The following is a 24,755-nucleotide window of genomic DNA, read 5'->3' as shown; positions in this document are numbered from 1 at the left end:
AGGTGGGCATTGCTACCGCCCGGACAGCGGGGTTGGTGAAGGCATCGGGTCCGGGCACCGAGCCCTTCTCCCCCTACGCACATTGTCACCCCCAAACTCAGAGAGTCTGGGTCTGACTTCAAGACATAGATGAAGTTTTTCCTGGCTCCTCTCTGCCTGCCGGCCCACCATGTTCTGGAACTGGGTCCTGCATTCATTTACAAGGCTAGAGACTACCTTAACCGGGGGGCAAAGTCAGACTCGGGGCTCCATACATGAGGAGTGAATAGAGGTGCGCCAGCAAGTGACCGTTCGGCGTTCCCCACACCAGGTTGCGCTTCTTATGCCCCCATTAGGTGAGTATGCACTTTTGAGCTGAGGGCTTTTATGATAAAGTCCCCCGTGAAGTACCCAACTGCTTATTCCGGGTCTCTCTGGGGACGGGATGGAGAGTGCGGAATGCGCAGACCAATTAGTTATTATGCAATAAGGGAAGTCAATCCAAGCCTACGGTCTGGGAGACTACAAGTTCCACAATACATCCTTCCAGTAGCGTAGAGATCGCTGATTGAAGGAGCGTTGCCTTCTGGGAATTGTAGTCTTCAGCTTGTTTATGATGCAGGCGAATCTTGGAGGGGAGGGGAGAGTGAGTAAACTATGACCACGTGACGCTCGAGATCAGGTGGTTGGGACAGCCTCCGCGCAAGAGCTGTGATTGGCTGACTCTAATACGAACGACGCCACTAGGGGCGGGGGCTGGAGAGGCGCAAGCGCACTGCGTTGGGAGTCTCGGGACCCTTCTCCGAGAGACTATGGCGCTCAACAAGAATCACTCGGAGGGCGGCGGAGTGATCGTCAACAACACAGAGAGGTGAAAACACTGCGGAAGGATCCTGGAGGAACGAAGGCCGGGGTTTGAAGGCGTGGGCGGTGGTCCGTGGGCAGTCGGGGATAAGCCCGTGAAGAGGGGAAACTGATGGGGTGCGGTGGGGAGGGGGGGTAACGGCTGGAGGCGGGGCCGGCGGGAGGAGGGCCGATCCAGGAGGTGCGGCCGGGAAGTCCAGATTAGCCCTGGGATGGGGGTGGGGCGGCTGGACGTGGACAGGACTTGGGGTGACAGGCAGGGCCCCGGGGTCGTTCTTGAGCCCCCTTCCCAGAGTCGATGACTTCAAGAGATGAGAGGAGCCCTAGACAAAAATAATTGCCGTTTATTGGGCGTTTACTAAGTGTCAGCCCCTGCTCCTCTCCTCTCTTACTTAACACGCAAGTACTGCGCGGCATATCATACTGTTATACACGTTTTACACGTAGGGAAACTGAGGCACGGAGAAGTTGAGTAACTTGCCTGAGGTCGCAGAGCTGTAAATAACCAATATGGGATTCCAGGAAAAGCGTCTTTACTCAAGCGTCAGTAGGCTTAACTACCAGTGTGTAGCCTTTCAGTATATTCCCAAACTGCTGAGTTTCCGAAAAGATGCGAAACTGAGGTCCAGAGGTGCGGTTAAATAGGTAGCGTTTGTCAAATGTCTAACACAATTCCCGGCACCGTGTCCGTCCTTGTCTCTTACTTTTGAATGCCTGTTGACTTGCCTTACTCCCCAGAAGCGGGGTCTCCCAACTTAAGAGTTCTTTCTTCCCACCCCTCCAATCAGTTCTGTCTCCCCTCCCCATCTCTGGACTTCCCAGTGGCTTTTCTCTGGCTCCTTGGGCGCTGAGAATTAGATCGCCTAGCTTTGGTAGAGCTATGCTGTGTCTGAAATGCCTTTGGAAGGCAGATGGCGTTTAGGGAGAAGCCTGAGTCACCAGAAGAGACTTGGTGGGATCAGAGCCTTGTAGCCTGCTAAGGCCAGCACCCAGGAATGCTTGATGAGTCAGGAGAAAGCCTGGGGTGCCCCGAGCCTCAGAATACCGACTTCCCTTCCTTCTTACCTGCTCAGGTCTGCTGGACCAGCCTGTTCTTAGTAATGACCTCTTTTCTCTGAGTTCTCCTCTTTTCTGCTACCAGTCCTCTTTCCCACTCACCCCTCCCCAGTGAAGAAAGTTGTGAAGTTTGGGAGAAGGAGGAAGAAGACCAATGGAACCCTGTGAATTTGGATCTTATTATCTTATAATCCGAGAAACCTCACATTGTTCCCAGTTTGTAGGCTGTCTGTGCGAGAGCCAGTCTGGGGCCTGGAAGAACACTTTTGATGCCATTTGGTAACATCTCCTGGGACTGTTTTTCTTTCTTCTTTTCTCAGTGGGACCTTGTGGGACAAGAATGTATCTATCCTGCCTGGGCCTCCTACCTGGCTTAGAGCTCTGTGCTGCTAAATAATAGTGTGCCTTGTTTGAGAAGATGCTTCAGCCTCATTTCCCAAAGAATTGCATATACAGTAATTGAAGTTTAGTGTTAAAGTTTTCGTGTGTAAAATAGCCTTGCTCTTGAAGTCATGAATCCCTTTGAGAGTGATCAAAGCCACGGATTCTCCCAGAAAAATGCACGTGCACCATCATCTCACGGGCTTCGTGGTCTGACACCCCAGGAAACCCAGGTTTAAAAGAATCCTGAAGTAAGCCCTTTGGGGGTGCGTAGAGCCGTGTCTTAGAGGGCTTGTGTGTTAGGACTCAAAAACAAACCAACAAAAACAAAACACTCATAATAAGGACTCAGAAGAAAAGGGGAGAGTTAACCCAGGTAATCTAACCTGATTGGAGGGGGATTATGGCGTTAAGGCTTTAAAGCCCTCAGGTCCCCTGGTGTGGTTACCTGGGGGGGAGGGGGCTGCTCACGACTTGGGGAAATTCTGCAGCCCTCTGCCTTGCCCTCCCTTCCAAGGCTGTATTAATGGTTTTCTTGCAGCAGTGTCAAACAGAGACTCAATACGCTGGGCACCTGCTTCCCAGGGGGGTGCAGTCCCTGGGGAGAACAGATCATGACTTCGAACTGGTTCATCAGGGCTTTTCCTCATTTCTTATCCCAGCATCCTGATGTCTTACGATCATGTGGAACTTACATTCAGTGACATGAAGAACGTGCCCGAGGCCTTCAAAGGGACCAAGAAAGGCACCGTCTACCTTACCCCTTACCGGGTGAGTTGCACGGTGTGACGGCTGGTTTGAAAGCTCGTGTTTTCTGGAAGCTGATGTGCGTTTTAGGTCAGCCTCGTGAGTCCAGTGGCCTCTGAACCTGGTGAATGTTGGTTCTTCACTCCACACGTTTGTGTCACATGTTCTTGGATTCTAGAACCCTCGGGCTGGGCAGCTGAACTGACCCAGGGCGTTGAATCCATGCAAAGTCCAGATCCGTTGCTGTCGACGGGTCTGTCCCCGCTGCTGGGATGACTTCGGTCTGGAGTAGGAGGCTCTTATTAGTTTGATTTCCGTCAGAGTAGCCCACGAGGCCTTTGTGTACATCCAGAGTGGTAAACAGGATACAGTAGCATGGCCACCGCCTCCAGGCTGGGCAGAGAGCCCGGCAGCACCCTGCAGAGTGAAAAGTGCCAGACTGCAGAATGGGCCCTGCCTGAGAATTACCCAGGCCGGCTCTGAGAGCTTTCCAGAAAAAGACAAGTGGCCATTCTTTTTTTTCTTTTTTTTTTTTAGTTTTTTTAATGTTTTATTTATTTTTGAGAGAGAGCTAGAGACAGCATGAGCAAGGGAGGGTCAGCGAGAGAGGGAGACACAGAATCTGAAGACAGGCTCCAGGCTCTGAGCTAGCTGTCAGCACGGAGTCTGATGCGGGGGCTCGAACCTACGAACCATGAGATCATGACCTGAGCCGAAGTCAGATGCTTAGCTGACTGAGCCACCCAGGCGCCCCTGACAAATGGTCATTCTTGAAAAAAGGTTCACTGCCTGGAGCTACCAAGAGTTAGATTTAAAGATGGTTAGAAGAGGGACGTAGCTTTAAGTTTTTATCAGCGGGCCTTGGCAGAGAGACAAGGGAGCCTGAAAACTCCTTTTCTGCGATCTTCAGTCACAGATCAAAGTCACGGGTTTAAAAAAAAAGGTTTTTGTCTTCGTGTCTACTCATTTTTTGAGAAAGGGAGACAGCACGAGTGGGGGAAGGGCAGAGAGAGAGGGAGACACAGAATCTAAAGCAGGATCCAGGCTCTAAGCTGTGAGCACAGAGCCCAACCCGGGCCTCGAACTCACGAACCTGGAGGTCGTGACCTGCACCGAAGTCAGGCACTTAACCAACTCAGCCACCCAGGTGCGCCCCGAAGTCACGGGTTTAAAACAGAGGGTTGTCCAAGTGCAGGGCAGGAAACTTGCTGCTGTTTGGGTAGCCCCCTTCTCCCAGGATCTAACCCCTCCTGCCGCTCCCTCAGCCCTGGATCTGTGGGCGTCAGGCTACAGCTCCCTGCTCTGCCCACCCCTGCCTCTGCCCCAGCTCTGCAGCGCCCTTCACGTCTGCGCCGCATCCGCCACCTCCTCACCACCCTTCAAATGCCAGAACGGTCTGTCCCTCTCACCTCTGCCGTGAGTGGCGAGTCTTTTCTCTCATGAACACCCACGTTCGGCCTCCAGCCAGGCCGCACGTGAGACCTTTCACATTCAAGGCGCTCTCTAGAAACTTCCTTGGTGTAGAGCGCCCTGGGGCTGCCCGCGCTGGGAGCAGACTCCTCATGCACAGGAAGTGCTAGCTGGGGGATGGGGGAGAGGGTCCAGGCCGAGGGGTGGGCGCTGATGGCTCCCGTCCTGTCTCCCTGCAGGTCATCTTTCTGTCCAAAGGAAAGGATGCCATGCAGTCCTTCATGATGCCGTTTTATCTGATGAAGGACTGCGAGATCAAGCAGCCTGTGTTTGGTGCGAACTACATCAAGGGAACGGTGAAGGCAGAAGCTGGAGGTGGGTGATGGGGGCTCTGGGCCACGGGTGGGGCTTCCAGACACGCTGCTGCTAGGCCTGCCCTCGGACCCTTACCACCCCCTCGCCCTGTCCTCTCCTGGCTCCGGATCAGCTTCCGAGGCCAGCACCCAGGCTGCCAGTTGTTCGGCAGAGGTGGGTTTTGTCAGGAGCCAGGAGATGCTGGTGTTAAAGACAGCAGCTCAGATCACGTTCCCAGAGCGAAATCGGCGAACTCACTGAAAGATAAGAATGGCTTCATGTAACCTGCGGAGTGTGTGCACGTTTTAGGTATCAGGTTCTTGGGAATGGCCTTTTCCCGAGAGCCAGGAAGAGCCAGCTGTCCCTCTGCCACCAGAGATGCCCTGCTTGGTGGCCGGCTTTTGGGCAGACACCAGAGAGACTTCTTTGTTGAACTTGGCCTCCCCCTCACGCCCGGCTGGGTCGAATCTTGGCCTCTAGGGGCTCGCGGTTCCCCTCTGGCAGAAGCCAGGCTCGAGGGGCCAGGGGTCCATCCTGAGGCCCCTCAGGAGGGGAGATCTGCTCTGAACTTGAATGTCCCTTGTTGCTGAGTGAGCCTGCCCCCAGGGACGCTGCTTCGTGGGGGTGGGAGGCTCTAGGGCTGAGGGGCTTCCGCAGCTGGGGGCGCCATGACAAGCTTGTTCCGAGAAAAGCCGCCTCTTCCAAAGAGCGAAGGGGGCACAGGCGGGAGGCGGGCACTGCAGAGCCAGCCCTTGCCCCACAGGCCACCAGGTCACTGGCCGGAGACCCCAAGAGAACAGAGAGCCGTCTCTTGAGGGGTCACCCGTGTTCTTTTCCTGAGCTGCTGACACACTGTCCCCCTCCCAGGTGGCTGGGAAGGCTCTGCGCCGTACAAGTTGACCTTCATGGCAGGGGGCGCCATCGAGTTTGGACAGCGGATGCTGCAGGTGGCGTCTCAAGGTATCAAAGCTCTGAAAGCTCCGGGGCGAGGGACACACTGACATGCGTGGGTTTAGTTTGTGCATTTGAGTTTGTCTCCTTTTTATTCTGATTTTGTAAGCACTCGAGAGAGAGAAGTCTCTGGGCCCCCGGACCACCCGGGGCTGGACATTGGGAAGGAAGCTTCTAATTAGCATCCCTCTGGCCTGTGCTTCGACGGCTGGCTTTGCCCCGTGTGGAGCAGGTGTAGGACATCTTGACAAAGCTCTTTGGACTCCAGGGCGTTTTACTGTGGCCTCGTGAAAACAAACAGGAAACCCAACCATTAAGCTCCGTTAGCCCTTGAAACCCCCAAGCTGTGTTCAGCAGACATGCTCACGTCGCCCCCAGCCTCACCCCAGCTCCAGCTGCCTCCCCATCCCCAAGCCTCCCTCTCTTTTCTGTCCGCCTGTCTTTTTGTCCACCCCTCCCCCTGCTCTTGACCTACCCCGCCCTGGCTCTGACCTCTCTCCCCATCCAGACCCCTCACTTCTTCCCTGACCAACGCCGGCTCCAGCGTGGGTGGGGAGCGGAACAGGGCGGGGTCAGGCACGGCTGCTGTGCACATTCCGGGGACCCCGCAGCCCCCCTCGGTAGGCGACGCTCATTTCTCTCTCCCCTTGTACTTATAGCCTCCCGAGGTGAAGCCCCCAATGGAGCCTATGGGTATTCTTACATGCCCAGCGGGGCCTATGTCTTTCCCCCGCCAGTCGCCAATGGAATGTACCCCTGCCCTCCTGGCTACCCCTATCCACCGCCCCCACCTGGTGAGTGTGTCCTTTGCTGCCCACCCCACACCCCGCCCACCCACTAACCACTCCCACCCAGGCCAGGGGGTCGTAGAGGGCAGACTTGTTCTTCAAGCTGCTTCAGGACTAACAGAGGAGCCGGAGAGGCCCGGGAGCTGCCAGCGGAGGGGCTGGGCTGCTCACTGGGCCCCTGTCCCTCTCTTGCCGAGCAGAGTTCTATCCGGGACCCCCCATGATGGACGGGGCCATGGGATATATGCAGCCCCCACCACCGCCCTACCCTGGGCCCATGGAACCTCCGGTCAGCGGCCCCGATGTCCCCTCTACTCCTGCAGGTGAGGCCCTGGGCTGCCGGCAGTCTTGGGGTGGGGGGCCAGCCCTCCCCTCCCCTCCCCTCTCCTCTCCGTGGCTGTGTGAGGAGCCTCAGAGAACGGCTGCGGGTTGGCCGAGAGCCCCACGTGGATGACCCTGAGCCTTGGACTGGTCCCGGGGACTATCAGTGTGGTGGCTGCCGGGGAGGGTCTAGATTCCAGCCACCAACCCCCCCTCCGCCCCCAGCTCTCTTCCCCAGCTAGCCATGTGCCCGGGGGCAGGGGAGGTCCCCCTCTGTTGTCTTGTCATCTACCCACCTGGTGGGATCATGGCCAGGAGAGAGAGGGGGGGCAAAGGAATTGGAAAGGACCGGACCGGGCGGCTGCGGGGGGAGCAACGCCTGGCGGGGGGCTCCTGTGTCGGGGCAGCTGGAGGAGGCGAGGGCTTGTCGCTGGGCCTCACCCCAGGTGTGTTTGCTCCCGCAGCTGAAGCCAAGGCTGCGGAAGCGGCTGCCAGCGCCTATTACAACCCGGGCAACCCACACAACGTGTACATGCCCACGGTGAGCAGGGTGGTGCGCGGGCGGCCGGGTGCAGGGCGTTAGGGGCGGGCAGACCTGGTCTTGTTGCGAGCCTTCTAATGCGCTCTTTCTTCCTTCCTTCCGTAGAACCAGCCTCCACCACCTCCCTACTACCCCCCGGAAGATAAGAAGACCCAGTAGACCCCTTCCACCCCTGCCTCCCACCCCTCGTCACTCTTCCCTTCCCTTCCCCTCCCCTTGGGGCTGAGACTGGGGTTTGGGGGGTGATGGAAGGGCCTTGTTCTTCCTCAGCTCTGATTATAAACCACTTCCCAGGGACTGGTGTTGAGGGAAGGGGGCCCCCCCCCCCGACTCGGAGCCGCGCCTCCCAGCTTCCCAAGCTCGCTCAGAGCCCACGGCGCCGCTCGGTCGTGCTTCCCTGTCGCCGCCTCCGGGGCTCCGTGCGGGAGCGTCCACCTCGTTCCTGTCTTGCTCTAGTAGCTTCTCCCCACGGAGACTCTCTGGCCGCCTCCTGTGCCGCAGTCCAGCTCCCTCGTTTTGGAATCCACTTTATACTCAGCCTTGTGAACTCCCTCAGACCAGCTTCGCGTCTTCCTGGGGGCCCCCGCCAGGCCCCCCTCACATTCCCTACACTCTGGTCTGTGCCTAACCGTGGAAACGGGACTGTCAGCCCACGTTCCAGCCCCGGTCACGCTCCTCTCCCCTCCCTGTCCGTCCTGGGTCATCTGTCGCCACTGCTTTGTGACTTTTTGGAGCTTCAGTGTGAGCTTCCTGGGGAGGGGGGAGGGGGGAGGGGGTGGGCCGCATCAGGACCCGGCCGCTGCGACGAGGAGGGAGCCCACTGCTTGTGGGAGTGTTCTTGGCATTGGTTTCCCTTTGCCTTCTCTCTCTCCTCTCTAGAAGGGGCTTCTTGGACTGGATGCATGTGCTTCCCATCATGCTGTTCAGGGACCGCTGGTTGGGCTGGAACAAAGGCCCTGACCCCTGGGGCCTGGCCTGAGCCTGTGTGCTGACCGTGACCGCCCACCAGCCCCTCACCCTGCCCTCTTCCCTTTAAGCTTCATGCCTAATTGGTGATAAGCCCCTGGATGCACTAAAATTTGCTCTCATTTGCTTCTGGACTGGCCGTGAAGTGAGGAGATGGTTATTTAAAGAGAATTCCCTATTTATTTGACAAAACGACAACCACCACCACCACCAGTTAATATATTAATGTGAAATAAACCCTGTTTGCACCTTGATTTGTTTGCTGAAAATGTAAAATAGTAAAAATGAAGTGACTGGACCTTTCTGGCTCTGTGTGATGACCTGCGAGAGCTCTTGGGGAGAGAACAGTCTGGCTGCTGAGGGCCCCGGGGAGACTCTTCCTTCCCCGTGTGAGAGCCCCTGTTCCCACAGTGCACTGGGGCCCGGGACCACTGAGGCCTCCCACGGCTCCATTCCATGGTGGTTACTCAGCAACTCTGCCCACCCACGGGGGCCCCTGGGGCCGCCCAGCCCCTGCGCTGTGCTCACCGCCGCATGGAAGGGTGCCTGTGGGAGGAACACGTCAGGTGATCCCTCCTGTGTGCTCCTTCTTGTGAACCTCCGTGCTTGGGAGCAGGGAAGAGCCAACCTCCATGCCCAGGCCTGCAGCACCCTGGCCCCTGGCCTGGAGGAAGGCCATGGGCAAGGCATTGGTGCGTCTGGGAGCTCTGAGGAAACCCAGCACTGGAGGGTCCTACTTTCTAGTCCCTTCTTGGACTGCACCGCCTCTCCAGCCTCTTCCTCTGGCCAGCCCCGCCCAGGAGTCCCTGGGGTTGGCTAACCCCCTACAAGGGCATGTGAAGGGAGCACTCTCTTGACCTTGTGGGGGCAGGGGCACCAGGGCCAGCTCCGCCCAGTACAGTTTGGCCCAGTCACCTTGGTGGAATGTCACCTGTGGGGTGGAGCAGGCTGAGGAGTTGGCTGCCTGCCTTCTGGGGAGATGCCTCTCTGGAGCCCCCACCCTGGGCTCTGCCCACCCCCATCCTAGGTCTGTGAGTGAGAGAACCCCACCGACGCCAGGCGGCTCCCCTCAGCCCTTGGCCCAGCTGAGTGCTCACTCGGGAGGGGGCGGGGTGGCGCTGATGCCCCCTGCTGGGGGGTGCTGGACCCCCCCCCCCTCCAGGGGCCTCTGTGGGAGGGTGGGGTGGGGCCGGGCCCGCCCACTGGGTCCACCTGCCTCCAGCCCGGGGAGAGTTCTTCCCAGGATCCCAGCCCGGCGGGAGGGAGAAAGGTGCAGCCCTCAGAGATGGTGAAACCCTGGCCGGAACCTCCCCCCACCCGCCGGCCCCCACCCCTCCCTGGTGCAGGGTGGCACCCTGTGCTCTTTGCATAATCCTGTGGCTTTGCTATCTTCACCCTGCGGCAGCAGCTCGGCAGAGGGGAAGGGCAGAGCAGGCCACCATGGCGACACTCCTCTCCCACTCCCAGCGGCGCCCTCCCCTCTTACGCCAGGCCATCAAGATAAGGCGCCGCAGGGTCAGAGATCTGCAGGATCCCCTGCCCCGAACGGCTCAGGAGGTAGGAGTGACCTCAGTGAAGAGAGTGGCCAGGGTGCGGCTCTGTGATCTCAGGGCGGGGGCTCCGCCTCTCGCGGGCTGGGGCTGAGGATGCGGTCCCCTTCCCTGTAGTGGCACCTGGGCAGGGCCTTCTGGGCTGGCAGACCGCGGTCTGCCGTGTGTTCCCTGGGCCATCCTGGGCCTTGGGGCTGGGGCTCTGCTCTGAGCTCCAAAGGCACCGGCTCTGTTCGGGAGTGGCCCTGCTGTGGGCTGGGCTGCTCAGGGGGAGGGGGGCCGGCTGAGCAGCCCCCAGGTCTGCTTGGCATGAGCCTCAGTCTCCCACCTCCACTGCTGGGCCTCACTTCCGCCGCTGGGGTGCGAGCGTGGCAGCCCCGATAAGCGGTGCTGCTTCCTCTGGGGAAGGAAGGGAGGTTGGGGCCACGGGTGCCGCGAGCTCACCCTGCTGGGGCAGCCGAGCACCGATGGACCTCAGCCGCGGCCGGCCGGGGGACCAGGAAGACGGCCCGGGGCCCGAACTCCCCGGAGGCCTGCTGTGGGAACAGGTGTGCGGCCCTGGTGGGTTGGAGGCCAGGAACTGGGGACCCCGCAGCCCAAGGCCTGGGCCTGCTCGGTAAGGAGTTGTTCCTGCTGTCTGAGCCCTGGTCCGGGCCTCGGGGACACCCTGTCTTTTCACCTTGCTCCCCCAGATCGAGCCCCCATCCCACCACTTCTCCCCTGAAGAGGTAAGAATGGGAGGACTGGGGAGGCAGTGAGGGGCTGAGAGGCAGCCCCGCACCCTTCGGAAGGCACTGCTCCTGGGCCACTGGCCAAGGCTGATGGCAACAGGGGGGGGTGGGGGTGGGGACTTCTGGGTCTTAACCCCCCCACCCCCCGCCCGTATGGGTCTCTCATCTCAGCTTTGGGCGTGCAGTGCTGGTGCCAGGGGCAGCTGCCGAGGGGGGGGGAGGGACTCGGTTCGCAGTGGGCGGACGGGGGTCCCTGAGGTGACCTGCTGTGCCTCAGCGGGCCCTGCTCTACGAGGAAGCTGTCTACACCATCCTGCACCGCCTGGGGCAGCCCGAGCCCAACCATGTGACTGAGGCCTCTGAGCTGCTTCGATACCTGCAGGAGGTGAGTCCGGCCCCCGCTCCGCCCCCATCCTGCAGCCTGGACTCTGGAGTCCTCTCCTCCCGGCCCGGCCGCCCCCGCCCTGTGCCCCAAGCCGCCTCCGCTCCCACCCCCCCAGGCCTTCCACATGGGGCCCGAGGAGCACCAGCAGCTGCTGCAGCAGGTCCAGAAGCTTGAGGTAACCCTGGTCCAGGACCGCCGTAGGCGAGGACAGGGGACGGGAACCCCAGCTCCCTCCGGGACTCAGGCTCACCCTCCCGTCCTTCCAGAAGCCAATATTTTGTCTGAAGGCGACAGTGAAACAAGCCAAGGGCATTCTGGGCAAAGATGTCAGTGGTGAGTAGAGGGTGAGGGGCCCTGAGGGCCTTCTTCCCAACTCCTCCTTCTCCCCATCGGGCTGTTCCAGAACTCGGCGGGAGCTCCCATCTCCCAGACATCCCCCAGGGCTCACCCGGGTGCTGCTGGCCCCGGGGCCCTTCGAGTCTGTGGATGGGCAGGGGCTCTGCCTGTGGGGTGATGAGGGAGTTTCCCAGGGAGCCCGGCCAACACCCTGGCAGCCTCGTCCTTCCCCCCTTCCCCAGGACTCAGTGACCCCTACTGCCTGCTGGGCATTGAGCAGGGGGTGGGCGTGCCGGGGGACAGCCCTGGGTCCCGGCACCGGCAGAAGGCTGTGGTGAGGCACACTATCCCGGAGGAGCAGACCCACCGCACCCAGGTCATCACCCAGACCCTCAACCCTGTCTGGGAGGAGACCTTCATCCTGTACGTGGCCCTGCGCCCCCCCCCCCCCATCCCCTCAGTGAGATCAGCAGGACTTCCTGGCTCAGGGGAGGGGACTGGGCTTGACCGGAGGAGGAGCCTGCTCCCTGGGCCAGAGACAGGCCAGAGCAGTGACCCACGTGTGCTGGGGGGGTGTGGAGGGTTGGGCACAGCTGGGTTGATCTGGGCTGGTAGGCTGAAGCCTTACCTTAGGGAAGGAGTTTACGGAGGGGGGGAGTGGGGGGTGGGGGGGAAGCTCCCAGGGACGGGCTCTGGTTGGGCTCCGGCCCTGCAAGGCCTTCAGCCATGCCCTCTCTCTCCTCCCTATAGGGAGTTTGAGGACATAAGCAACTCAAGCTTCCATCTGGACATGTGGTGAGGGGCGTCCCCTGCTGGCGGGGTCAGGGAGACAAAGGGGGCAAGTGGGGGCGCAGATCCTCCCCCCAAAGGGGCCGGGGGCTCCCAGGACACCCTCTCTGCCTCTTGCTCAGACCTTTGTCCCCTCAGGGACATGGACACTGTGGAGTCTGTCAGACAGAAGCTCGGGGAGCTCACCGACCTGCACGGGCTGCGGAGGTGAGCGCCATGGGGAGCAGGTTCCTGGGGAGGGGGTGGGGTTGTCTGCTGGGCTGCAGGATGGGGATGGATCCCTGCCTGACCCCTCAGTGTCTTGGCCCGTCCCCCTCACGGACACTGCCTGGAATAGGATCTTTAAGGAGGCCCGGAAGGACAAAGGCCAGGATGACTTTCTGGGGAACGTGGTTCTGAGGCTACAGGTGAGTGGGGTCAGGAAAGAGACTGAACGGGGGTTCGCGAGGGGTTCAGGGGAGCGGTTCTGGGTCCACACCGAGCGGAGCCTGGGGTCTGCCTCCTCCACCCCCGACTGTGTGAGGCTCAGGCCGCTGATGGGCATGGGCACCCCTGCCCCGCCCCTGCCCGCCCAGGACCTGCGCTGCCGGGAGGATCAATGGTACCCTCTGGAGCCCTGCACCGAGACCTACCCCGACCGCGGCCGGTGCCATCTGCAGTTCCAGCTCATCCACAAGCGGGTAGGTGGGGGGCCGGGCGCAGGGGCCGTCCGGGGGGCCTGCCTGGGGGAGGCGGATGGGCCGCACCAGGCATGGGGCCCTCCACTCCCGGTCATGCCGGCCCTGTTGCAGAGAGCCACGGCGGCCAGCCGCTCCCAGCCCAGCTACACGGTGCACCTCCACCTGCTGCAGCAGCTCGTGTCCCACGAGGTCACCCAGCACCAGGTACTGCCCTCCCAGCGCAGGGTGGTGCGGGGCCTGCCCGCTGGGTCCCGACACCCCTCCACCTGTCCCCTCAGGCGGGCAGTACCTCCTGGGATGGGTCGCTGAGTCCCCAGGCTGCTACCATCCTCTTTCTACACGCCACGCAGAAGGACCTGTCCGACTTCCACCAGTCCATGGCGTGAGTGCACGGTCCCCGAGGGTCACCTGCCTTCCTACAGGCCGGCAGCCTGACGTCTAACCCTCGGGAGATTTCTGTTTGGCCCCAACTGTGTGTTTTAAGTTGTTTTCGGTTTTGTTTTTGTTGTTAAGTTTACTTATTTATTTTGGGTGCGAGAGAGACACGGGTTGGGGATACAGAGAGAGGGAATCCCAAGCAGGCTCCTTGCCATCAGCACAGAGCCTGATGTGGGGCTTAAACTTAACAAACAGTGAGATCATGACCTGACCCGAAATCAAGAGTCCCAGATGCTTATCCTACTGAGCTGCCCAGGCGGCCTCCTGGTGTTTGAAGTCTGAGTCAGTTGCCAACTTTTATAAATCTGGAGCTTTTCCATACGGAGTCCCACGTCCAGCTTCCCATGGACCTGAAGTGCTGTGGTTCTGCTGGGCTGCAGCTGGTCACGGCGGAGCGCACAGCCTCCCCAGCCGCTCACAGCTGCCATCGGCCCACGTCACTCCCTGGCATTTGAAGTTGCCGCCCCTGCCCCAGACCCCAGCCCCGTTTCCCTGCACCACCACCCTGAGCCCATAGACTCGGGCACCGGCATTACCAGATCTGTGTTGAGGGCCCGTCCCGTCCCCAGTTACACAACAGGTTGTGGGAACAAGGGACGTTCCCCTGCAGGTGAGGAATACAGACCCGGGGGCACACCGGGGGTGGCCGGGCCAGGAGGAAGGACAGTGGATGCTGTCCCGGGCCATGGCTGACACTTGGGATTCGAGTAGGGGCCGGAAGGGGGCTGGGGGAGAAGGGCAGCTTGTAGGACCCTGGGTGGGTGGGTGTGCCCAGGTAGGTGGAGGAGGGGATGCAGGTGAGGCTGGCCCCGGGAGCAGGCACCCACGGTGAGGGCCCAGTGGCCTGCAGGGCCCAAGCACGCGGTGCCGTGTCCCAGCCGGGGCCAGCCCTTCTCTTCAGTCCTCCTTCAATGTCCCACTTGGGCCATGTCTCAGCTTGGTCGTCACCTCTGTGAAGCGTCCCCTGAACTGTAAAGGGCAGCCCAGCTGATGTTTGGCACCTATGCATGAAGGCTCAAGTCTCCAAGTTTTTTTTTCAAAAGAAGCAAGAAATCCTGACTTTTTAAAATGTTTTTATATTAAATGACATTTTTTTAAACGTTTATTTATTTTTGAGAGAGAAAGAGAGAGAGAACAGCGTGAGCAGGGGAAGGGGCGGAGAGAGGCAGACGGAGGATCCGAAGCAGGCTCTGTGGTGTGAGCACAGAGCCAGGCACAGGGCTCGAACTCACAACCATGAGATGATGACCTGAGCTGAAATCAAGAGTTGGTCGCTTAACCGACTGAGCCACCCAGGTGCCCCAAGATCCTGAATTTTTAAATCACACATATTCCAATTTGAGAATAGAAACGTTTACATGTTTGAAAAAGACCTTGATGAGGCTGATGGGGGTTCCCAGGAGGTGTCTGGGGCAGGGCACCTCGCTGTCCCTTCCCAAGGCCGGTGAGACGATGGCTGGGCTGAGGGCTTCCTGTCTGCCGCAGGCAGTGGCTGGCCTACAGCCGTCTCTACCAGAGCCTGGAGTTCCCCAGCAGCTGCCTCCTGCACCCCATCACCAGCATCGAGTACCAGTGGATCCAGGGCCGCCTCAAGGCCGAACAGGTGGGCTGGGCTGGAATGAGGGGTGTCGGGCAGGGAGAGCTCAGGGAGGGGGAAGGGCGGTCCGGGCCCCATAAAGCAGCTGGTGACTCTGCCTGGCCCTGCAGCGGGAGGAGCTGGCCGCCTCGTTCAGCAACCTGCTGGCCTATGGCCTGTCCCTCATCCGGAGGTTCCGGTCTGTTTTCCCCCTCTCTGTCTCCGACTCCCCAGCCAGGCTGCAGTCTCTTCTCAGGTCAGCGGCTCCCCCTTCCCCTTCCTCCGTGGGGTCAGGGATGAGGGCGCCTGCAGGGGTGGGGGAAGCCTGCTGGAGATGCGAGCGGAGGGTACAGGGCAGCGGGCACCCTGGACACAGATGTCTGCCCCCCCCCCCCCGCCACACACACAGGGTCCTGGTACAGATGTGCAAGATGAAGGCCTTTGGGGAACTGTGCCCTGACAGTGACCCGCTGCCCCGCCTGGTGGCCGAGGCGCTGCGGGTATGGTACTCGCCCTGGGGACGGGGAGGGCGTGTGCCTGAGCCCAGCAACCCGATCCGCTCACCGCTTCTTGGCCCGCAGACCGGCACCGTTGAGTGGTTCCACCTGAAGCAGCAGCACCATCAACCCATGGTGCAGGTGAGGGGGCTTGGGCAGGGGGGTGGGGGGGGTGCCGGCCCCTGGAAGCCCTGCTCAGCGAGCCTCTGTCCCCGCCAGGGCATGCTGGAGGCAGGCAAGGCCTTGCTGAGCCTGGTGCAGGACATCATTGGCGACCTGCACCAGTGCCAGCGCACATGGAACAAGATCTTCCAGAAGTGAGCCGGTGGCCGGGCTGGGAGGCAGTGCGGCAGGGGCCCAGAAGGGGGACCAGAAGGACCCCTGTGTGTGCCACCAGGTCACACCTGTCACCTTCCTTCCAGCACCTTCAAGATCAACCTCTTCTCCATGGCTTTCCTAGAGCTGCAGTGGCTGGTGAGCTGTCCTTGCATCTGGTGGGGGGCGGGGCGCCCTCTCCCCTGGCTCCGGAGCCCCGCCCCCACGCCTCCCCTTCACAGGTGGCCAAGCGGGTACAGGACCACACGGCCACGGTGACGGGCGGCCCCGTGTCCCCAGAGATGGGCGAGAGTCTATTCCAGCTCTACGTCAGCCTCAAGGAGCTCTGCCAGCTGGGTCCGGTCCCCGCAGAGAGGTGGGCAGTGGTCTGTCGGCACAAAAGAGAGGAGGGTCGAGAAGAGTGCCCCAGGCTGAGCCCCAGCTCTCCCCAGGGATGGAGTCCTGGCTCTGGATGGCTTTCACCGCTGGTTCCGGCCCGCCATCCCCTCCTGGCTGCAGAAGACGTACAGTGTGGCCCTGGCGCGGGTGCAGCGGGCTGTGCAGATGGATGAGGTGGGGGCAGGGCCCGAGGTCAGCCATGGGGGTCTCAGCTTTGAGGGCAGGCCCTGGGGCTCTGCTTGCACCTCCAGGACGGGCAGAAGTTGGCTCTTGAAGCCAGTTGGGTACAAAACACCGCCTCCTGATATCCTTGGCGTAAACCATGGCTTTTCTTGACGGACTGATTTGTGCAGCCTGGGGGTCCCAGGTGGGGGAGCCTTGCTCGTACCCCTTGTAGCTCCCCCTCCCCCCGCTCTACTTGCTTGGTGGTGGGAACTGCATGCCTGCAGAGAAGAAGGCAGCGGGGAGCACAAATGTGGCAAGTCCTGAGCCCTCCTTCCTGCACACCCTCCCACCCCCCAGCTGGTGCCCCTGGGGGAACTGACCAAGCACAGCACGTCAGCCGTGGATCTATCCACCTGCTTCGCCCAGATCAGCCATACCGCCCGGCAGCTGGACTGGCCGGACCCAGAGGAGGCCTTCATGATCACTGTCAAGTTTGTGGAGGTGCAGTGTGCACATAGGTCCTTCCCTACCTTTCTAAGACAGCCCCATTTCCTTCCCCCTGTTTCTCCCAAGCTCCTGCCCTAGCAGCCTCCGAAGGCCTATCTATGTCTTAAGTCCCCAAGTCACTGAGATTTCCATGCCTCCCCCACATTGGCTCCCTCGTGGGCTCCCCCCTCTCCCCCGCCGGCATTGATCGGCCTCTCTCCACCCCAGGATACCTGTCGGCTGGCCCTGGTGTACTGCAGCCTCATAAAGGCCCGGGCCCGGGAGCTCTCTGTGGGCCAGAAGGACCAGGGCCAGGCAGCCAACATGGTAGGGGGCAGACCTGGGTGTCGGGGGCTGGGTGTCGGGGACTGGGGGCCAGTCCTGGCACTCTTCCGGAAGCTCTGCATCCCCGTGCCCGTGCCTGCCCTCAGCTATGCGTGGTGGTGAATGACATGGAGCAGCTGCGGCTGGTGATCGGCAAGCTGCCCGCGCAGCTGGCCTGGGAGGCGCTGGAACGGCGGGTGGGGGCTGTGCTGGAGCAGACGCAGCTGCAGAACACGCTGCATGCCCAGCTGCAGGGCGCGCTGGCCGGGCTGGGCCACGAGATCCGCACTGGCGTCCGCACCCTGGCCGAGCAGGTACCCTGTCCCATCCATGGTGACCCCCCCCCCACTCCCGCCCAAAGCGCCCCCAGCTGGACTTGGGCTGACGTCCGGCGCCTACCTCTTCCTGAACTGAAACTCACAAGTGGCCTCGCCCTGTCTTCCCCGCACTCACGCCCTGGTCTCCCTTCTGCCTTGTGTCCCCAGCTGGAGGTGGGCATTGCGAAGCACATCCAGAATCTCGTGAGTGTCAAGGAGTCTGTGCTGCCTGAGGATGTGAGTGGCCCTCCCTGCTCAGCTTTGCCAAAGGGGCTTAGGGTGGCCGGGGGGCTGAAGGCCGTGGGGTGTCAGAGATAAGTCCCCCACACCTGGGCAAGGTATGTTCCCTCCTGGACCTCGTTTTCCTCCTGGGATGCTAAGGGGGCAGGGTTGGGTCATTCCATGGGCTCTCCCAGCGTCAGCGTGGGGACCGCAGTCGGGGAGAGCTTGGACTTTGCAGCCACACAGCTCTGGGCGTGTGTCCTTCTCAGCTCCCTGTTTGCACAAGCCAGCGGACCCGGGCGTCCTCACCTGTCAGAGGGCACAGTGATGCATACCTTTGGTTGTTTGGGAGACGCTTACTCATTAAGTCATCAACTATTTAAGCATTCGCTCTGTCCCAGGCACTGGGATATATATCAACAAAAATTACGAAAAGCCCTCCCTTCCTTGAGTTTACCTTCTGGGAGGGGAGATGGAAGGAAAGCCGAGTACATGTATGTAACTAGAGCTACGTGTACATACATGTGTGTGCGTGTGCACATGCATGGCATGTTAGACAATAAGCACTAGAGAAAATGGAGATATTTTTAGACCGTGGCTAGAGAAAGCTTTCCTTAAGGATGACAGCTGAGTCAAGACCTAAATGAAGCAAGAAAAGGAGCCAGGAGGATTTCCAGGGGAGGGAACAGCAAGGGCCAGGGCCCCGAGGCGGGACCGCGCGGGTTGGAGGCCAGTGTGGCTGGAGCTGGCTGTGGGCAGGGGTCAGCTCCCGCAGATGTCCCAGAGGAAGCGCACGAAAGAAAGCTCCTGGTCCTGTTTACTCTTCCGAGTCAGGGCAGGGGAGTGAGCTAGAACCAGACGCACTGCCCACCCCTCTCCCCAGGCCATTCTGCCCCTGATGAAGTTTCTGGAAGTGGAGCTCTGCTACATGAACACCAACTTGGTGCAGGAGAACTTCAACAGGTCTGTAGCAGCCTCCTGCCCTGTGGTGCCCCACCGCCTCCCACCCGCCCCTCTTTCCCGGCCTCAGCATCCATTCTCAGTGGAGGATGCAACCGGCCTCTGCTTCAGGGCTCACCTCCAGGGACAGGGAGCTCACCACCTCACACACTTGCCCATTTCCCTGTAGGCTGAGCAGAAAGCTGCCTTCTCCTTTAGCCGTGGGCATCTGTGGGCCTTGCTGGCTGCAGATCTACCCTCCTAACATTACAGGCAGTGGGTATTCTCCCATGATTCAGGGAAACTTCCAGTTAGGATCTTTTTTTCTTTTTAAAAATTTTTGATGTTTATTTTTGAGAGAGAGAGAGAGAGAGAAGGAGAGACAGAGTGTGAGCAGAGGAGGGGCAGAGGGAGAGGGAGACATAGATTCCGAAGCAGGCTCCAGGCTGTCCAAACAGAGCCAGATGTGGGGTTTGAACCAATGAAGGGTGAGATCAGATCATGACCTGAGCCGAAGTGGGACGCTTAACTGCCTGAGCTTCTCAGGTGCCCCTAGTTAGGGTCTCTCTAAAGCAGGGGCCCAGCAGAGCCAGGCAGCGGGGCTAGCGGTTAAGGGTGTGGGCCCCAGCCCACCTGAATTCAGACTCTAGCTGAATTGCTGCTGCTTGGTGGGTGGATTGAACAGATTACTCAAGTTTTCCGTGCAGATGATCATAGTTCTGGCCTTTAATGAGGACCAAGTGAGTCACACGGGGTGTCAAGTGCACCGCCTGTGTAAAGGAAGTGGTTGGCAGGCGTGCGGACCGATGACCATGGGCCCTCCCCAGGGGATCCGGGCTCTGAGGCTGCCGCCCCTCCCCCCTGCATTCCGCTCCTGGTGGTGCAGTGGAGCAGAAGCCCACCTTTTCTATTTAACAGGGTTAAATCCCCACCCTAGGGATTTCTTTTTTTTTTTTAATTTTTTAATGTTTTATTTATTTCTAGGAGAGAGAGAGAGACAGCGTGAGCAAGGGAGGGTCAGAGAGAGAGGGAGACACAGACTCTGAAACNGCAGAGAGAGAGGGAGACACAGACTCTGAAACAGGCTCCAGGCTCTGAGCTGGCAGTCAGCACAGAGCCCGACGCGGGGCTCGAACCCACGAACCGCGAGATCATGACCTAAGCGACAGTCGGATGCTTAACCGACTAAGCCACCCAGGCGCCCCCCCACCCTAGGGATTTCACGCACTGCTGTCTCAACAGCCATTAGAACATTGTCTGAGGCATAATAAGCACCCAAATATATTGAATACATTGACTACCTTTAATTAATATGACCTTACCCATTTTTTTTTTTTACTGTTAATTTATTTTTGAGACAGAGCGTGAGTGAGGGAGGGACAGAGAGAAAGGGAGCAGGCTCCAGGGGAGCAGCTCAGAAGCTGTCAGCACAGAGCCCAGTGCAGGGCTCGAACTCACAAACCATGAGATGACCTGAGCTGAAGTCAGACGCTTAACCGACTGAGCCGCCCAGGAGCTTCTGACGTTCCCCAGAAATTCTTAATTACACAACCTAATTTTTTTTTTTTTTTTTTTTGAGTGCTTAACTGCCTGACTCTGCTTTGGCGTGTGAAATTTCAGTTATTTCAGGTAGTTATTAGGACTGTGGCTTGGTTGCTTTTTTTTTTTTTTTTCCCTCCCAGCAGGTTATCCATGCTTATCCCTGCTGGGGTCTTCATTCTGGCCACTCCCATGCTGAATCCTGATTCTCTCACTGGGGAACCAGCCTCCCCTCCCTACCTTGTTTGTTGGGGTTTGATAACCCTACTGAGCAGGATTCTTTGCTAGGTTATGAGACACATTGATTGGGACTGGCCCTGTCTGCCCCCCGCCCCCTCACCCCCCCCATCTTGGCTGCCCCTACTTCTGCCTGCAGCCTGGCCTGGCCTGGAAGGTGGGGGTGGGGAGGAGCTGGGGGGGGGGGGTCCGGGTCCCTTTCTCAAGAGCGTCTCTGCTTCCTCCTCTTCCATCCCCCTGTCCTGTGACTGCCGTCCCTCTGCACCTCACCTCAGCCTTCTGACCCTGCTCTGGACCCACACGCTCACCGTGCTGGTGGAAGTGGCCACCTCCCAGAGGAGCTGCCCCCTGGCCTCTAGCAGGCTGAAGACTGCGCTTCAGGTAGTAATAATAGCTGTGACCACAAAGAATTCTGGTGGGAGGCTGCCTGGGGTCACCTCTGTCTGATGTCTCACCCCCTAGAATCTGGAGATCTGCTTCTACGCAGAGGGCTGTGGCCTGCCACCTGAGGCCCTGCACACAGCCACCTTCCAGGTAGGGGTCTTTGGTAAGCTGGGGGTGGGGGGGAGACACCTGCCTTTCTGTGCTCAGCTGTGTACCAGCTACATGACTGACGGGGCCCAGCACGAAAAGAAACTGCGAGCCCCCTTTTCAGAAATTATTGAACTTTAAAGACAGGCACTGCAGAACATTAAACCAAGCACAAGGTTCTTGAGGCCCGGTGGGGGGGGGGTGGCTGTGCCACTGCATGGGGGGCGCGCCTGTGAACCCCCCCTCCCGCCCCGTCTGTCCTGAGGGTGCGTTCCCCTGCCTGAGGTTCAGAACACCCAGTGCTTTCCATATCAAACTGACATCCCGTCTTGGCTGCATGGCTGAAGGGCAGCACTGGGCTGTGGTTGAGGGTGACAGTTCAGGTGACTTCTCAGCTGTACCCCGTTCCCAGGCTCTGCAGAGGGACCTGGAGCTGCAGGCAGCTTCCAGCAGGGAGCTCATCCAGAAGTACTTCTGCAGCCGCATCCAGCAGCAGGTGAGGCTCTCTTCCGCCCTTGTACTCCCTGTGTCCCTGGAGCCCCGCCTCCACTCTGCCCCAGCTGACACTGCCCATGCGCCCCACCCCTACTAGGCAGAAACGGCTTCTGAGGAGCTAGGCGCGGTCACAGTCAAGGTCTCCTACCGCGCCTCTGAGCAGAAGCTGCGGGTGGAACTGCTCAGCGCCTCCAGCCTGCTGCCCCTGGACTCCAACGGTGAGTGCAGGCTGCCCACTGGCCGCTCCCCCAGTCTTTGCTCTTTGGCCCCCCCTTCCCCCACGTCCCTGGCAGGTCTCTCCGGAGCGGGAGCACTGGGTGCAGTTCCTTCATATCGCCAGGAGGGGGCAATGCTGCCAAACAGGGCACAGCTGCAGGGCCCTGGCCGAGGCGGGGAGCTGGGATATCCTTGGCAACGTGGCCTCCCCAGGTGACCTCCCCACTTGCCAGGCTCCAGTGACCCCTTTGTCCAGCTGACCTTGGAGCCCAGGCACGAGTTCCCTGAGCTGGCACCCCGGGAGACGCAAAAACACAAGAAGGAGCTTCACCCCCTGTTTGATGAGACCTTTGAGTTGTGAGTGGGTCCCTGTACTTGCCACCCTTCCCCAGCCCTGGACTTCCCTTGGGCCTGCTCCTCCCATGCGGGGCCGGTGGGCTCCCCTGAGATGACTGCATTTGGGTCCCAGGGAGGGGCACCTCGCACAGGGGTTTGCTGGGACCCCAGGAGGAGGAGCGGGACTGCGAGGGGAAGGCCCCCACCTGTTGGCCTGAGAGGCTTGCTCCCAGGGAAGGTCTGGGGGCCTTGGTCTGAAGGCCTACAGAGGAGTCAGGACATACTAGGCTGAGAGCTGGCTTTGCGATCCTAATCCCCGCCTGTCTGCCCTCAGCCCTGGCCTCAAGATCTAGCGGTGAACTGTGTGCGTGGGTGGGTGCCAGTGACAGTGGGGTGGGCAGGCAGCTGAGCCCCACTGTCCCCCCACTCAGCCTGGTGCCTGCTGAGCCATGCCGGAAGGACGGAGCTTGCCTCCTGCTCACGGTGCTGGACCACGACACGCTGGGGGCTGATGACTTGGAAGGGGAGGCCTTCCTGCCGCTACGCTCAGTGCCCGGCCTGACTGGGACAGAGGAGCCTGGCGAGGTCCCTCAGACCCGTCTGCCCCTCACCTACCCCGCACTCAACGGTAGGCCTGAGGCCCAGGGTGCAGCAGGGCCAGGCCCGGCCCTGGGGGCGCGGGGGTGGGGCAGCCTGTAAAACCTCAGGCGGTGGGGTGGCCCTTAGGGAAGCGAATGAAGTCGGGGTCAGAGAACTCCCTCCTTGAATGTGGAGGCCGGTGGGGTCTGCGTGATTTTCGTGCTGCCGAGTAGATCTCTCGGTCTCATCAGGAGACCAGGAAGTTTGTTAGGCCAGGTGTGGTGTGGCTCCCTGGCGGGGGAAGGCCACCAGCAGGCTTACGTGGGGAGATGGGCTGAGTCTCTGAGCTGGGGCACAGCCCAAGCATCCTCCAGGCTGGAGAGTAAGAGCAGGTCACATGTCCAAGCACTTATTATGAGCCGGCACGACCACCCAATGTGGCAGGTATTACTATTGCCGCTTTACAGATGAGTAAACTGAGGCACAAAGAGGTTAAGTCCCTAGCCTAAGGTTCTCCTATAAAAAGGCAATAGTTGCAGCCTGAAGCGCACCTCAGCCTCTTCCAGTGCAGCTGGGTCGGTGTCTGCGCCAGCGCCGCCGTGCTGGGGGGCAACCTCGGGCTGTCCAGTGAGCTTGGCTGATGTGTCCATCACTCGTTTTCAGGATGGCCGGGGAGCGGGTCAGTGCTGTGTTCTGGCCAGGCACTGCTTACCCCCACCCCCGGCGCCGCAGGCTGACCCCCAAACGCCTCTCTTCGCAGGGGATCCGATCCTGCAGCTGCTGGAGAGCCGGAAGGGTGATCGGGAGGCCCAGGTGTTTGCGAGGCTGCGGAGGCAGCGAGCCAAGCAGGCCTCCCAGCACGCCCCGAAGCTAGGGCGGTAGCGGTGGAGGCTGGGGATGGGGTTGGGGGCCTGAAACGTCTGGGTTCTCCCCACCATAGCGCACCCCACCAGCCTGGCCTCACGCTCTGGAAGGGCCCTGCAAGTCTGGGGACCCATGTGCGGAAGGCCCAGCATGCAGATCCCCTCTGGTCCTCCTGCCAGAGGGGCCCGTGGTGCTGGTGCCCCGGTCGTATTTACACCCCCTCCTCCCTGCCTCCAGCCCTGGCCTCAGCATCCTCCACCGCATCTCAGCCCCAGCAGATGGGGGCAGCTGTCTGCACCTCCTGCCCCGGGTCTCCTGTTTGGGAAAAGCTGCTCTGGCAGAAAGCGCTCTGCTCTTTCTGGCGTGTGGATTCCATTCATGGGGGGGGAGGGGAGGGAAGGGACCGACCCCGCCAACAACCAAAGATGAGGCTACTGGTGCCCTGAGAGGGGGGAGCCTGGCTCCTCCCGAGGTGGCTACCGACAGCCTTCTGGCTCTGAAGAGGTGAGGACTGGCGGGCAGAGGGGCTGGCTGGCGTGGAGGAGCAGGAGCAGGCAGGACCGCTTGGCCAACCGTGTCTCCTGTGGACCCCTCCCTGGGACCGTACCTGCCACTTAGAAACTTTCTTAGCAAAAATAAAAAACCAAAACCAAATAACATCCTCTAAGGAACCACGCTGTTGCCCTACATCGGGGTCCAGAAAATTCCAGTCAGGCCCTGCAAACCCCTCCCCAGCCTTCAGGAGACCTTGAGCTGACTGTCCCCCCCCCCACCTGTGGCCGCCTAGCCCCTCACTCCATGTTATAGAGCAGGGAGGTGTGGGAGTGACCGACGGTCAGACAGGACCCTACCAGGCACCCCCGCGCGCGCGGCAGCAGCCTGGCACAAGGGCCGGGCACTCCCCAGGGGAGCACTGTGAGTGCGGGTCTTCCCGGAGTGCAGTCGTGTGGCCATCCTAGGGCTTAGGAGTCACAGCCTGGCCTGAGGGGAAGTGGCCCCCATGCTGAGTCAGAGCCCAAGGCTGGGTTGTCATTCTAGCTGAGCCCACACAAGTATGATGGGGGGGGGAGGGGGGCAGTCAAGATCATCCCCAGGGCTCCTTTCCGCTCGGAGCCGGAGATCCATCCAGAGCGCCTGCGGTGTGGTTTCCTCACAGCCACCTACTAGGCCAGCTAAGAGCAGGGGAGGAAGGCGGCGGCTCAAAGGCTGGGACCCTCATCCTTCCTTTTAGTGCTTTTATGAGAAAATCTTGGTTCCTCTAGTTGTCTTCTGCAAAACAGCAAGTGAAGGGGTCCCCGCTGATGACAGGGTCCCAGGAGAGTCAGAAACTTAGGTCTCTGGGTACCTGCAGGCCTGGCTCAGAGGGCACTTGAGCCACCTGGGGGCCTGGAGGCGGCCTGAGCCACACCTGGGGGGGTGGGGGGGCATGGGCTCTGGGGCCCAGGCGGGAC

The 24,755-nt window shown here is 60.3% G+C and overlaps 2 protein-coding genes across 4 annotated transcripts; both read left to right on the top strand.

Moving 5' to 3' along the window:
• The first annotated feature begins 723 nt into the window (after positions 1 to 723).
• Positions 724 to 8,656, top strand: WBP2 (WW domain binding protein 2). Of its 2 annotated transcripts, XM_039226482.1 has the most exons (8): positions 727 to 850; positions 2,943 to 3,051; positions 4,677 to 4,812; positions 5,659 to 5,751; positions 6,402 to 6,536; positions 6,731 to 6,853; positions 7,316 to 7,392; positions 7,498 to 8,656. In XM_039226482.1, exons 1-8 carry the CDS (start codon positions 792 to 794, stop codon positions 7,549 to 7,551), a joined length of 786 nt encoding a protein of 261 aa, XP_039082413.1. In that variant the 5' UTR covers positions 727 to 791; the 3' UTR covers positions 7,552 to 8,656. The 2 variants fall into 2 exon arrangements, with proteins under 2 accessions (XP_039082414.1, XP_039082413.1); XM_039226483.1 differs by lacking the exon at positions 6,402 to 6,536 and having other exon boundaries at positions 724 to 850.
• Positions 8,657 to 9,798: 1,142 nt separating this feature from the next.
• On the top strand, positions 9,799 to 23,963 carry UNC13D (unc-13 homolog D). 2 transcript variants are annotated; one of them, XM_039226463.1, is made up of 32 exons: positions 9,799 to 9,915; positions 10,601 to 10,636; positions 10,917 to 11,024; positions 11,140 to 11,199; positions 11,291 to 11,357; positions 11,603 to 11,783; positions 12,111 to 12,155; positions 12,288 to 12,356; positions 12,487 to 12,556; positions 12,725 to 12,829; positions 12,941 to 13,033; positions 13,108 to 13,211; positions 14,753 to 14,870; positions 14,975 to 15,099; positions 15,253 to 15,343; positions 15,425 to 15,481; positions 15,560 to 15,657; positions 15,763 to 15,814; positions 15,898 to 16,031; positions 16,108 to 16,228; positions 16,577 to 16,720; positions 16,934 to 17,032; positions 17,137 to 17,343; positions 17,515 to 17,583; positions 18,452 to 18,531; positions 20,559 to 20,664; positions 20,746 to 20,817; positions 21,227 to 21,310; positions 21,407 to 21,527; positions 21,759 to 21,882; positions 22,293 to 22,489; positions 23,201 to 23,963. In XM_039226463.1, exons 1-32 carry the CDS (start codon positions 9,799 to 9,801, stop codon positions 23,320 to 23,322), a joined length of 3,276 nt encoding a protein of 1,091 aa, XP_039082394.1. In that variant the 3' UTR covers positions 23,323 to 23,963. The 2 variants fall into 2 exon arrangements, with proteins under 2 accessions (XP_039082394.1, XP_039082395.1); XM_039226464.1 differs by lacking the exon at positions 9,799 to 9,915 and adding an exon at positions 9,934 to 10,456.
• The last annotated feature ends 792 nt before the right edge of the window (positions 23,964 to 24,755 follow it).

Source organism: Hyaena hyaena, unplaced genomic scaffold (assembly GCF_003009895.1).
Source record: "Hyaena hyaena isolate Hyena2069 unplaced genomic scaffold, ASM300989v1 scaffold_21, whole genome shotgun sequence".
NCBI lineage: Eukaryota > Metazoa > Chordata > Mammalia > Carnivora > Hyaenidae > Hyaena > Hyaena hyaena.
The sequence above is the reverse complement of the archived record's forward strand: the minus strand, read 5'-3'. Positions and strand labels throughout refer to the sequence as shown.